Source organism: Stegodyphus dumicola, chromosome 4 (genome assembly GCF_044657685.1).
Source record: "Stegodyphus dumicola isolate Sdum_Otavi_A_Nest chromosome 4, ASM4465768v1".
Lineage (NCBI taxonomy): Eukaryota > Metazoa > Arthropoda > Arachnida > Araneae > Eresidae > Stegodyphus > Stegodyphus dumicola.
In genome coordinates this window covers 58,278,095-58,291,268 of record NC_140771.1, presented here as the reverse complement: position 1 = coordinate 58,291,268, position 13,174 = coordinate 58,278,095, and the positions used below count along the sequence as shown (strand labels likewise).

General features: G+C 31.4%; 1 protein-coding gene across 1 annotated transcript in view; it reads right to left on the bottom strand.

The window, feature by feature from the left end:
• Nucleotides 1-3,734: 3,734 nt before the first annotated feature.
• The window catches only part of mRpS24 (mitochondrial ribosomal protein S24), a 31,478-nt gene continuing 22,038 nt past the window's right edge, over nt 3,735-13,174 (bottom strand). The window contains exon 3 of the mRNA XM_085814950.1: nt 3,735-4,069. Within this exon, the coding sequence (XP_085671076.1) occupies nt 3,780-4,069 (290 nt within the window). The 3' untranslated portion in view covers nt 3,735-3,779. The remainder of the gene's footprint in view (nt 4,070-13,174) is intronic.

The window sequence follows — 13,174 nt, the reverse complement described above, 5'->3', positions numbered from 1 at the left end:
TCCAGGAATACCCATGATGCCACACTAGGTTACCATAGCGATCTGCTCTAGGACATGCCAGACCCCAGGCCGGCCAATATGTGACCTTTCTGGAGCCTTCAGAAGCACTAGGTTCATAATTTGTATACCCCCCATGGCCTCAGTATTAATCCTAGCCAGTAGCTTCACAGAGTTTTCTACGTTGATCCCTGGGGTGGAAGATACGGAAAACTATATAAGACTCGAGAGAGCATCAGTTTAGTTCAAAGTTGAGCTCGGGTATTGAGAGATTGCTATTTTAAGCTTTCGAACTGCCTTGTACTTAACCTTTTTAGCAGTTTGATATGCTAACTACCGATTGTGCTGTGTCATACTGAGGACAGTTGTATGAGTACTTTTGTGAAAATTTCCAGAAATGTAAAGTTTTTCTTTTGGGAAAATAAATTTCATAAAGATACCAAAGGTTCTGTGTGCATTAAATCCATTATGAACCTATACGCATATAACAATGTTTGTCCTGATGTTCAAGTTCTCATTAAATTAACACATTTATAATGTTTTAACAATTTTTATAATGACTAGTTAAAGGGAAAATACACAGCTATCTCCAGAGGGCCTAATTTGAAAATATATTCCATATGAATATTGAAATACAGTAAAAAATTGTTTTAACTTATGAGGTAAAGCTTGTTGTTTATGTTTTAGGTTTATAATTATTTTTTTAAAAATTTTTGCTTTGTTTTTAAGATTATATATATAAATTTTAACAAACATGTATATATGTAAAAAAGTAAATTTAAAGTTAAAATAATTAAAAAAATGTGCAAACATATAAAGATTTAATTTTCGAACTAATCTACAATATCATTTAAATTCAGATAGCATAAGTAAATCAAGTGCAAAACCAAACCATGAAAATAAATTCACCAATTTAGCAAATTAAAATTAATCTAAAAATTTTTTTAAAAATACATAAGTGAATGACTGTTGAGCAGGCAGGAGACAGACTTATCAAGGGGAAGTTGCCTCCAAACCTAACTCTTCAATCATTCAATTCGTGTTTCGTCATTCATGCAGGCAAGGGTAAAAGTCAAAACCAAAAGTAAATACATAGTGAAGAATGTCCAAAAAGAAATACCATTTAAGTGGTACCTTGAGAAATTAGCAATTAAAAATTAAAGGTCTAAAAGGAAAATACCAATAATGAAGTATTTTGAGAAATAAGCAATGTAAAGTTAGTATTAAATTAAATTTAAAAAAAAATAATTTAGAAACCCTTGTCTACAGAAACCTCCCCGACACGAATACACACACACTTTTTACACAAAAGAAATTAAACGGCTGTTAAAATTTAATTAATGAGATAGCTGATATTGTTTGATACAAATGAGCTTCTCAGGATTGGATGATATGCTGGAATCTATGACTCAGCTATGATTTTTCAGTCATTTGCAATTAAAGCAATTTTCACTATCATTTTAAAAATTTATTTTTCTATATAGCATTAACAAAATGTTCATATGTGACTCAAAATGCAAAGGCATTAATGCACAGAAAAGGAATTTATAACTTTTTTGAGAATACATCAAAGGATATTCTTTTACTGGTGGTAAACTAAAAAGTCAGATGACATAATTCTAAGAAACTTCAAGCAAACAAGAGATCACTTAATCAATGCTCCTTATTGATAATATATATTTCTTTAGGACTTTTATATTTTGACTAACTAAAGTTTTGTTTGACAGCAAATAAGAAGCTGAAGGACAACAGATTACTTATCAGTGAATTTAAGCAGTATATTGGAAAATAAGTTTATAAGTAAATAAATAATAAATAAGTAAGAAAATAAGGCAAGTTTATAATAACTATATGGTACAAAGTCCGAAATCTGGACATCTAATTACAAACTAAACTCTAATCTCAGTGGCGCAAGAGCCTTAGTGGGCCACGGCCTGCAGTGTCCCGAAATCTGCTTTCTTGACCTTGGGCCCTGGAGTGCGTCAGCTTGTTCCAGGCCCCCCCCAGTGTTAGTCCCTAAGCGAACTTGGTACTCATTTTATTGACCCACTCAAGGGATGAACGGCTGAGTCAACCTCGCCCAGACCGGGGATTGCACCCAAGACCTGTGGTGCAGCTGTTCTGGACATCTAATACCCAGAATAAAATCTTGACCACCAGTAACCTTTTTTTGTATGCTTTGTGCATGTTTACTTGATATATTTTCATAATAAAATGTAAAAAGTTGCGATTTTTAATTTCACTTCGACACTAAATAAAATACCTCCATATTGAGGAAACAATCATTTATTGGCATAAATCCATATGATCAATGACTTAGCATTGTAGCTGCCTCTTTGCTTGGCTTACAACTCATCAACAAAAGACAGCTTGAGAAATGACTCGAAGTCAAAATAATTTTCTTTTTATATATTTAGTAAGTGAATAAATACCACACAGCATGGTAACCTTTTATTTGACATTACATGTGCATTACAAACTGCTGAAGAGCAGAAATTTAATAGAAACTTCATCCCACATGACAAAAATGCATTTTGTAAATGATACTCATAAGCCGAAAGATTACATTCAGTGTTGTTTAAATTGAGAATAACTGGTCTGTTATTCAGATAAGCCCAGGACCGATGCCGGAATTTAGGGGAGGCAAACTTTTTAAAATTTAGAGAAGTACTGAGCAATAAAATTAAGAAATGGTAAAATTTTTAGAATTTAAGGAAGGAACTGGGATGCAAAATTCAGATGACAAAAGTTTTAGATTTTAGGGAGAGATGTTTGGCAATAGAATTTAGGACATGAAGAGACTGAATTGAGTCACTAAATGTCTAGTGACAGCCATGGTTATGTCTTAAAAGTATAAGTGGGAATTTATTTATTCGGGACTTCGGGACTCAGATACGCTTTAAGCATGTGTGGGAAATAAGTGTGATTATAATAAATTATTAAACTCATATAATTTATATTTAACTTCGTTAGTGTGTGATAGAACCAAGAAAATATTTAGCGGAACAACAGGTCTTTAGCTGGAAATTTCATGATACATTGCCAACAGTGTACAGCAAATGCTAATTAAGCTTTATGATGACAGCCACAAATTTGAAGGTTTTTCAGTTATCACAAACAAAAAGGAAAATTTTCCAATTAATGAAATTAGTGAAGAACAAATGAAGATGATATAATAACAGATGATTTCGCTGCAATGATAATGCTCCAATTGTCAATGAACAAATGGATTGCGAAACCTGCAATAAGGTTCTAAATCAAGAAAATATCACTATTGATAGTGAAGAAAATGACAAAGAGGTGATTGAAAATTGAAAAAAAAAAAAAAAATTGATGATTGAGATATTTTGAATGGAATTTTGTAAGTGAACAAGAAATTATGTCATCTATCGAATTAAAGAGAAAATAGCACAAAAAACAAAGGAACTTAAACAATTTACATTGAGAGAAATGCAAATAAAGCAAGCAAATAAATATTTAGCTTTTTTGGAGGAGGGGGTAAATTTTGACTCTCTTAAGGAATGCTATTTCATGTTTTTAGTTTTATAATTTCTATGGGTCTTCTTACTAGATTTAAACTGATAATCCAATATCAGGAAAAATCCCAAATTTTCAATTGCTGAAGTCCAGATCTGGTACATTTCACAGCACTGTTTCCCCCTCCCCGCAAGTGACATAATATGATTACCTACGTGATAGCTTTCATAAAATAAGCATTTAAAATAATAAAATAGGGCAATGGTAAAAACTACTTTAATGTACATAATAAGAGATCATAAGATTTACACATATTTAAATACAACATCAGTCTTGTCTTTGGTACTCTGTAGCTCTAATTTTACAGGACACTTGAAAATATAACTCAGCATTTCTTCTGTATAACCTATGAGAAAATATAATTTTCTCACTTGAATATTCCGCACTATAATACCAGCTATAACAATTAAATTGTGTCGTCTTTTGATGATTACTTCAGAGACAAACAACCTGTGCCAGGTACCAAACATAAATTTACGAATAAAAAAGTCTTCAACTGCTGTTTCAGAAGACCTCAGGCCATCCAGCAAATTACCTTTGAGAAAAAACAACATTTACTTTAGGTTTAATAAGTAGCTGATAAATGCTATAAAAGATAAAAATATATTCTTTTTATTATATTTAAATATTCTGATACATACGATTACAATAAAATACATTAATATATGAAGACATCAACATAAAACATTCATCACTTATTTTTGCCACATCCAACAAAAATGAAGCACTTTACAAAGAGATGGTTAAATAATCAACCTATCACTATCATTTTGTTGAAGTGATGAAAAATGCATGTAAGTTTTCTTTCTTCTCTTTTCTGTGTGTGTGTGTGTGTGGGGGGGGAGGAACAGAAGAAAGGCCTATTGTTCATTTTTTCCTAAGTTTATTATTACTGGTTATTAAAAGTTTTGATTTAAGTGCTTTTGAATCAAGGACATCACATTTTACTACAGTCAAATACCGAAAATCCGCCGACCTGAAACCAGCCAACTCCTGAAATCCGCGTTGCCTCTCAAAATATAAACATTCAGTTTATAGGTTCCGGAAACTGCAACATTGAGTACGAAATATCGAAGAAAAAATACTTACCTAATAATGACGTCATAATTACAGAATAATAATGAGTCATAACGGAAATACCAAATTATTGACATAAAAAAGTTAAAAAAAAATAAGATAAAAGGTTTTTCCTCCTCTAATCTCTGCCTCGAGGTAAAAAAGCAGACGATTCACTCAAATCTTCATTCAAGTTCACGATTCACGTTGTTGTATTTTCTGAGCTTTGTTATTTCATGAGATTGTTTAGTGCTGCCTTTTTCTTTATCCTGATATTTTGTGGATAAATTAAGAATATTTTAAATTTCAGCCCTTTTTAATACAATGACAGATAAGAAACGCACTCATGATTTTACTGCTTGCAACGTTGAAAAACGTAAACACATTGCATTGACGGTAATGCAAAAAGTGCAAATTCTGCAAAAGATGGAGGCAGGTGCTACTCTTCGATTTATAGCAGAATTGTATGGAATTGCGACACGATTGTGTATGATATACGGAAAAATAAAGAAAAGCTGTTGAAATTTTACAGCAACAGTGATTCTAACAGCGGAATCCGAAACCGGAAATCCTTGCATGAGGCAAAATCGGAAAATTTTGATGCTGTGTACATATAATACAATGAATAATATAACCAATTTATATATGTAATAATAATTTAATGCATATAATAAATTATTGCAATAATGTATATAATAATTTAGTTAAATGTATCTAATACGCCTTATTTATTTTGCACTTTTAGTCCGAATATTATGTGTTATCTTTTCTGTCCCGAAATCCGCAAAATCCTAAAATCTGCGCAACCTCTGGTCCCAAGCTTTGCGGACTTCTGGACTTCTACTGTATTATATAAGTATCGTCTAAAGAGAGTTATGCAAATACCACATAAAAAAAATTTCTTACACTTTCATGCTAAGAAATTCCTGGTATTAATGAAAAGTTTTCACTTACAAAACTACTTTTAAATATAATGAAAACAATAATTAATGTACATACTATTATGGCATAAACTTAGTACAATACCTTATATATATGTAAAACAAAATTAAATACAAATATTAACTGATTAAACATTAGTCGAATCTCATTAAAATTCTGAAAATGCCTACTGTAGATTCAGAAAATTCAGGTTAAATAAAATTCAACAAGTAAAATTATGCAGGAAATCACAATGGGTTGAGAAATGAAATTTGCACAATTTAAGTTTTATTAATTCAAAAAATTTCATTTATATCTGGAAAACATTTTCCTTAGTAAAGGCTAAAAATTAATTACCAAGAGATTGGTGATCTCCTGGAAGATGTGATAAAAAAACTGGGAGTCTTGGGATGAAAATGGGAGATATGGCAGCTCACTTGATACATTTACAAATGTTACTTAAGATTAATAAACACTACTCAAGTCTATCACTATTTCTCTTAAAGCAAATCTCAAATTCTAAAAGCTCTGCATAAAATGAAAATATAACTTTAAAAAAATCTAACTGAAATCAAAACGAGGCAAATCTATTTCAGTTGATAAATGAATTTAATTGAAATGATTTCCCAGTATCATATATTTATTACAAGATTCCTCTAACTGTATTCATCAGGAAAATTCTTCAGTCTTTAATTATTATATATTTTTCCCAAATAATTTTTATTACATAAATATATCCACTGAAAGATACTTCACCTTCAAGTCTGATACAGATGTTTTTTACTTATAGTGTGTTTCAAAAAGAAGGAGCTGATTTTACTAGCTTGTAAAATTTTTTTCTTGTATCAAAAAATGTTCACATAACACCTGAAGAACATAATATATACAATTTATTTATGCATTTCATTCAATCAAAACAACTGTCCCCAAGTGAGTTAATATAAAATCGGCTAATTAACAGCACATCATACTCCATCTGCAGCAGACATTCAAGCTTTTGTTAACACCAGAATGACACAGCAAACTGAATGCAAATCTGAGCCAGGCACAGTGTAGCAGCCATACAACTTATTCCAAATCACAGCCAATTGCAACTTTGGTGGTTTCAAGTTCTCTTCTTCTTGAGTGGTGGCATGCATGTATGTGGCCAGATAATGGCCTTCTGAAGAGAGTACCTTTCCTTGACCATTGCTACCAACATGTATGTACAGTAGATACATCCCAGTGGATGAACTATTCTGAAGTCTTTTTAATTGATAACACTTCATCTGAAAATTTTGAAGCTATCCTCGACGCAAGGAAAATTCAATGTCAAATTAAGTAAAAGAATACCATTAGACTTTTTCACTGGTATTGAATTTCACTTTTTTGGGTCTTTGTGAAAAATAGGTCCAAATCTTTTTACTTCTGTGTATATATATATATATATTACTATAAATTTTCTCTTGATTATACTATTATTAACAAAGGGCCTACTCTATTCTAAGTCGTCAAGATAAGCATATGGCATGGAAATTTTATTCTTTTCCAACATTTGTTACTTTTTACTTCCTTGTACAAAGCAAAAAGGAAGTATTGTAATCGCGAAAAGTTTCAGCCATCGTATTTCAACGAAAATATCCCTTTTCATCACTATCGAATGCAATTTAATGATGCTTTTGCACAACATCTGTACGTAAAGGCAGAATAAAGGACTCTGTTCCCCCCCAAAAAATTATAAAACTGATTTAAAATGAATTCTGAAGAAAATTTTTCGTGGCATTTGTGCATGCATATGTATCTCACATAACTCAAAAACGAGTAACCTCAGAACATTGTATATAGGACTGCTATAACATGTAGATGTATTTTGGTTGCAATCAGCTGCACCAAAAGTATATAAATATATGTATACTTATATCCACTCTGTTACTCGACTCAGTGAACTGTTACTTTATATATTTGTAAAATGTGCATTTTTTGCTTTAAAAATGATTGAATTATGTTGTTCTTATCTTCTGGTTAAGGTTTTTATTTAGTTAACCTACATGCAATAATTGTGGAATTATCAACAATTTAAAATTTTTTTAAGTGAGGCTAAGCCTAATTTCTGATTAGTATGCCCTCCATGTTTGTTTACATTTAAAACTTAACAGAATAGTGGATTTGTTGCCAATCTAGAGAAACTAAGTCCCAACAACAAAGTAACGTCTCCTTTTATTATTGCGAATTAAATTATGCTTAATTCATTATGGAATTAACATTTAAGTTATTAGCTTATTTTTATATAGAAACTGTAACTTAAATTGTAAAAATTGTTTTTTTTTAATAGTTTTAACTGTATTTGGTGTTTTATGGTTTTCTCTATAGTCTTAAAATTTTAATGTAATTTTGAATTTTATGTATTTTGCCTTACTGCGAAGTGAAAACTGAATTAATTAGTAGCACATGCGCATTAGGTAAGCGACGTTGAATCGTCTGCAGAAAAGTTTTTTTTTTTGTTTTTTTTTTTGTTTAATTTCTTTCATATATCGTTTTAGATTTAGTATTTGAATAGAACTTATGGTAATTCTTCAGATGATATAGTTTTTGTGCACTCTGAGTTTTTAAATGAATGTTAATGCTGTTAAGTGAACGTAGTGCTGAAGTGTCGCTATGGCAAATAAATATAGTGAACTTTAAAAGAGTGCATTTATTCTATTGTGGTCTAAGCGCTATCGACAAAGTAGATTTAATTCAAAATTCGTTAATTGTTAATTGAATATGTTTAAATGAAATGCGGGAAAATTGCATATAATTTAATTTTCTATACAAGGAAGGCATGTGGTGTACACATCAGATTTTTTCTTACTTGCATTACTATAATGCTTTCCAATCTTAAAAATATAAATTACTTAATATAATATGAATTCACCTTTTGGAAGATTTCATACTTTCCATCGTCAATAGTGCCAAACAGGCAACCATTAGCGTCCATTGTTTCCTTTTAAATTACTGTTTTTTGTTCTTTTGTATTTCCAACAGTTAAGTTAAAAATCTTTGTTCTTTTTTAATTTTTAATATATTTCATAAATTATTTCATTTTAATTTTAGTTAATAGTGTATATTTTACTTTTGCTTCATTAAGCACTGAATTTATTTCATTTAAATTTATTTTAGTATATTTTTATTTCATACTAGTGGAAATACCCGATGACAGTTAAGTTAGATTGAGAGTAATGAATCCAACAACACAGAGAAAGATAATTCTGTAATTCATCTCTAATAACGATGCAAAAAATACTATTCATAGTCATACGTTTTTCAGTCTGATGCGATATGGAACCCGCGTAAAAAATTTAGATAGAAAAATAAACTAATTTTCTCTCATTATATCAGCAACAATGACACACAGTTTTTAATGATTTTCGTCTTTCTAATCAAATGGTTATAAAAGCTCAAGTTCCATACAATATTTCACTTATATTCAATTTGAGTGGATTAAATGTGGAAAAAAATTTTTCATAATTAATCAGAAATCAATAATGTAAATAAACACAAAAACAGATATTCTTCCTTATATATATAATATATAGAGATTTTGTAAAAACTTTAAAAAATTTTTGATTAACAAACTGTATGATTTGAAAGCGTTCAGTAGCAACACTTTTCGAAATAACACACTTTTATCTCCAATGTGTGAGACTGTTGTCACTCGGAAAAATGAGTGCAAAAATTAATGTTTTCAGAGTTTTTAATTAGTATCTCGGCAGATTAAAGTCGTACGTTATCGAAATGGCTTTCCAAGAATTTTTGGAATAGGGACTAATGTATTTAATGTTTGGGAATGCTATTTTTATTTCATTGTAAAGCTTGGAAATTTTTTATTAAATAAAACTCTATGATTTGAAAATGAGCAGCGGCAACAACTTTTGAAATAAAGCAGATTTTCATCTCTAGCTTGCAAGACTGTTGCCACTCGGAAAAATGAGAGCAAAAATTATCATTTTTCTGAACTTTTAATTAATATCTATGATTTTAGCTACCTTTAAAGTGGACACTGACCTTTTTGAGGACCCAGAAAAGAACTGCAGAAAGTTTGGTGACGACAGCTATAGTAGTGACTGAGTTATTAGCGAACAAACACACACACAGACTTTCTTCTTTATATATATAGATGAAAGGAGGAATAATGTGTCAAGGAGGCATTCAGAGTTTTTTGATAAACTATAACAATTACCGTAATTTCCGGAAGAAACGCCGCGGCGTTTACGTGTTTAAAACTTAAATTTTCAGCGGGTGCGGCGTTTCTACCCATGCGGCGTTTAGGTGCACTAAAAATAAAATATTTCCTATGATGGTCATTGTACATAGTTTGGATGGCCTTGTCATTGTGCATAGATTGGTGTTGTTCCCACACAAAAGACCACTCAGTTGCTTTTTGCGAACATTATTTTGTTTACGTTCTTTCCCTTGAACGGACCTGCATGCCTTATTCACCCTAAACGAGATCTCAGAACAATAACATTCTTCCCTCTTTCAAATCAACATTCTCATCAGTTTGAATAGTCTCTCTCCTCTGCCATTCGATGAATCTTCCAGGACTCATCCTCTTTCCACCCCTGCCTTTTCTGCAATTTTTTTCAAAGGCGGACACGACTCCACCTGCCTCGCAATAACGAACTCTGACGTATTTCCCCTTCAGCATGAATGGATTTTTCTTGGCATTCTGCCAAATACAGATCCCATCAGTTAGAGTACAAGTACTTGTTGAATAGTTTTTAATTAGGGAGCGGAAAATTTTTGAAAATGTCTCTAAACGGCACAGAAGCTATACATTTCTTACCTTTAATTTATTTTTGAGTTATGGTTTCATTTCATGCATTTTTCTTAACTGGTATGTCATATATCAGGACTTAGGTTGAGTTTTTGCATCTATACGGCCCACGACGATGTCACGCGCAATTTAATCTATTGCGGCGTTTCTGTGTAATTTTAATTTTTTCCCCGCCATTTTTCTCGAGTGCGGCATTTACGCTGATGCGGCCTTTCTTACGGAAATTACGGTAGATAATTTAAGATGGATTATCAGATAATTTTGGATGAACAGAAATACAGTGGTCTCCCTGGAAAGAGGGATACAACTGAATGTGATCTACTTCCTATTAATGACGTTGAATCAGATTTTAATTGTATTCCTCTTCTTATTTTATGTATTTTTTATATTTCTGTTGTTTTCAGAATTTTTTTCTAGTTTGAAACAGTTGAGAGTTTTTTTTTTATTGAAGTATTTGGGGATTTTACAGATTTTGGATTTCAGGTCTTTGTGGATTTAATTCTGGATTTCTTACTATTTCGTTTATAATAAATCTCTTCAAAATGAATTTACTATTATAATCTGTCTGTATTTTCCCATGCTGGACCTCTATTGTTTTCAGAAGTGATGTACAATTTCATTGAAAGGAAATGGAAGAAAATTAGTATGGCAATGCCTGGTGATTCTGAAAAAAGCAGATAGATTTTATTTCCCTATTTGTTAAATCCAAGAGATCCACCCACAAATGAAATAAAAATGCATAATTCATCAAAGCTAACAAACAGTGTACATGAATACAATGAAAATGGGAGGTATGGTAGTAATACAGTACAAAGTTCGTAATCCGGACATCCATTATCCGGAATGATCTATAATGCGGACCTCAAAGCCACAAACTTACGCATGCGCGTTTGATGCACGCATCTGCTACGCATGCGCATAAAGACAGTAAAGCGTACATGTGCGCACTTCCAATAGTGAAGAAAGTGACAGAGAGGTTATTGAAAATGAAAAAATTTCGATTGACAAGTTAGTCGGTATTCTCGACACAGCAATTACAGGCCTTGAACAGTGGAACTTTGTAACTGAACAAGAAATTATGTCTGTTTATTTGAACTTTTTATTTGAACATTATAATTTTTTTTGAAAGAATTTTGACATATTTACATTTTTTCATATGATTACAATATAGTTGTGACATATGGTGCCTTTCATACTCGAATAAATAATGGTAAATATAGAACATAATGATAAGTACAGAACATAAAGGCAAATATATAAAATATTGGGACATAATGACATACATATAACAATACATTTAGAAACATATATATAGCATTATTATATACATAAATACAAAGAACACTTTTTTGCCTGTATATCTAACAGAGTATATATCGAGTCCGGCAGAAATTATTTTGTATATGAATTTTTTTTTTTTTAATTTTATTGGATGCATAGAGGTGTTGTATCGTCTTCTAGTCTGTACTTTTGTCAATTTTGTCCTTCAATATTTTGTGAAGTAGGTAGTTTTGTCAATTTGTAATTTAAATTTTTTTAAAGTTCCAGTGTGTTATTTTTTGCTTATCTTGTATTGCACAATTCTTCTCCTCTAATAGCAAGGAATATAACTGAGAGTTCTATTTTTCTTCTTAGTTGTTTTACTTTTAAAGATATTTGCAAGCACTGATATATGTTAGTTTCAGGAAGTATCAAGTGATAATATTTGGTTAATGGACATTTGAAGATGTAATGGTTAGGGTCGCCCCTTTCCCCACATATACATTGCTCAGAAGGAGCTATGTTTTGTTCGTAAAAATACTTGGGAAAGTGGCCATGTCCTGTCATAAACCAATTAATTAGATGATTCGTACTGAGTCTGTCCGTATTGATATGAGGTATGAGTTATAAGAGTCTTCTCCCCTTATCGCTATTTTTCCATTCTTTTTCCCATACTTGTTCTCGTAAGCATTTAATTTGGTGTTTTAGCTGAGATTTGGGCCAAGAGGGATTTTTTAATTCTGCGTCCATGTCAGTAATAGCAGATTTTGCCGCTTCATCTTCTTTAAATTTCCAGAAGTACCCACATGGGATTTAATCCAGAAATAGTAGGATGTATATCAGGATTCGAGATGGAGATATCATAGATATCTTGAATGATCGGAGAATTATGTTTAGTATTTTTCATAGCTAGAACCGTGGATAGACTATCTGTGTATATTTGAATTTTTTCAATTTTGTTTTCAGTACAATATTCTAGGGCCATTTTTATTGCTGACAACTCAGCTTGGAAAATACTGTTTTCATTTCGAATTGTTTAGCTTTTCGTATTATTTTAACTTGAGAATTTATATAAATAATGCATGCACATCCGACTCCTTCCATTTTGGAGCCATCTGTGTATGCGCATGGGTAGTAGTCTCTAGTTTGTGTATCTTTTGCAATACAGTAGATTTTTGGATTTATGGCTGGGTGCCTCCTGTATGGGTTACAGGGAGATTCGTAATTGGAATATTCAAAGTCTCTATCTTTTATGGAACAGTTCCTTTTAAGCCTTAAAATCGTGCCTTTGGTATGTTCCATTTGAGCTGTTATATGCAGGGGGGTTATTCCTGCCAACATACAGAGTGCTGCATTTAAAGTTGTTCTGTAGCACCTTGTAATGCATAGTAAAAACAGGTGTTGTAGTGCCTGCAGCTGTGTTTTCTTTCTTTTGGTAAACTTCTCTTTAAAAAGCATTTCTTTTTAAATATTTTCTTTGTCTTCACTTAACTCTTCTTGATATTAAGTGATCTTCAGTTATAATTTGTGCACTGTTATATGTAATTGTCTAGGTTTCAAAATGCTTTGAAAGTGAGACATGGTACTCTCATTGAAAATATTTATGCT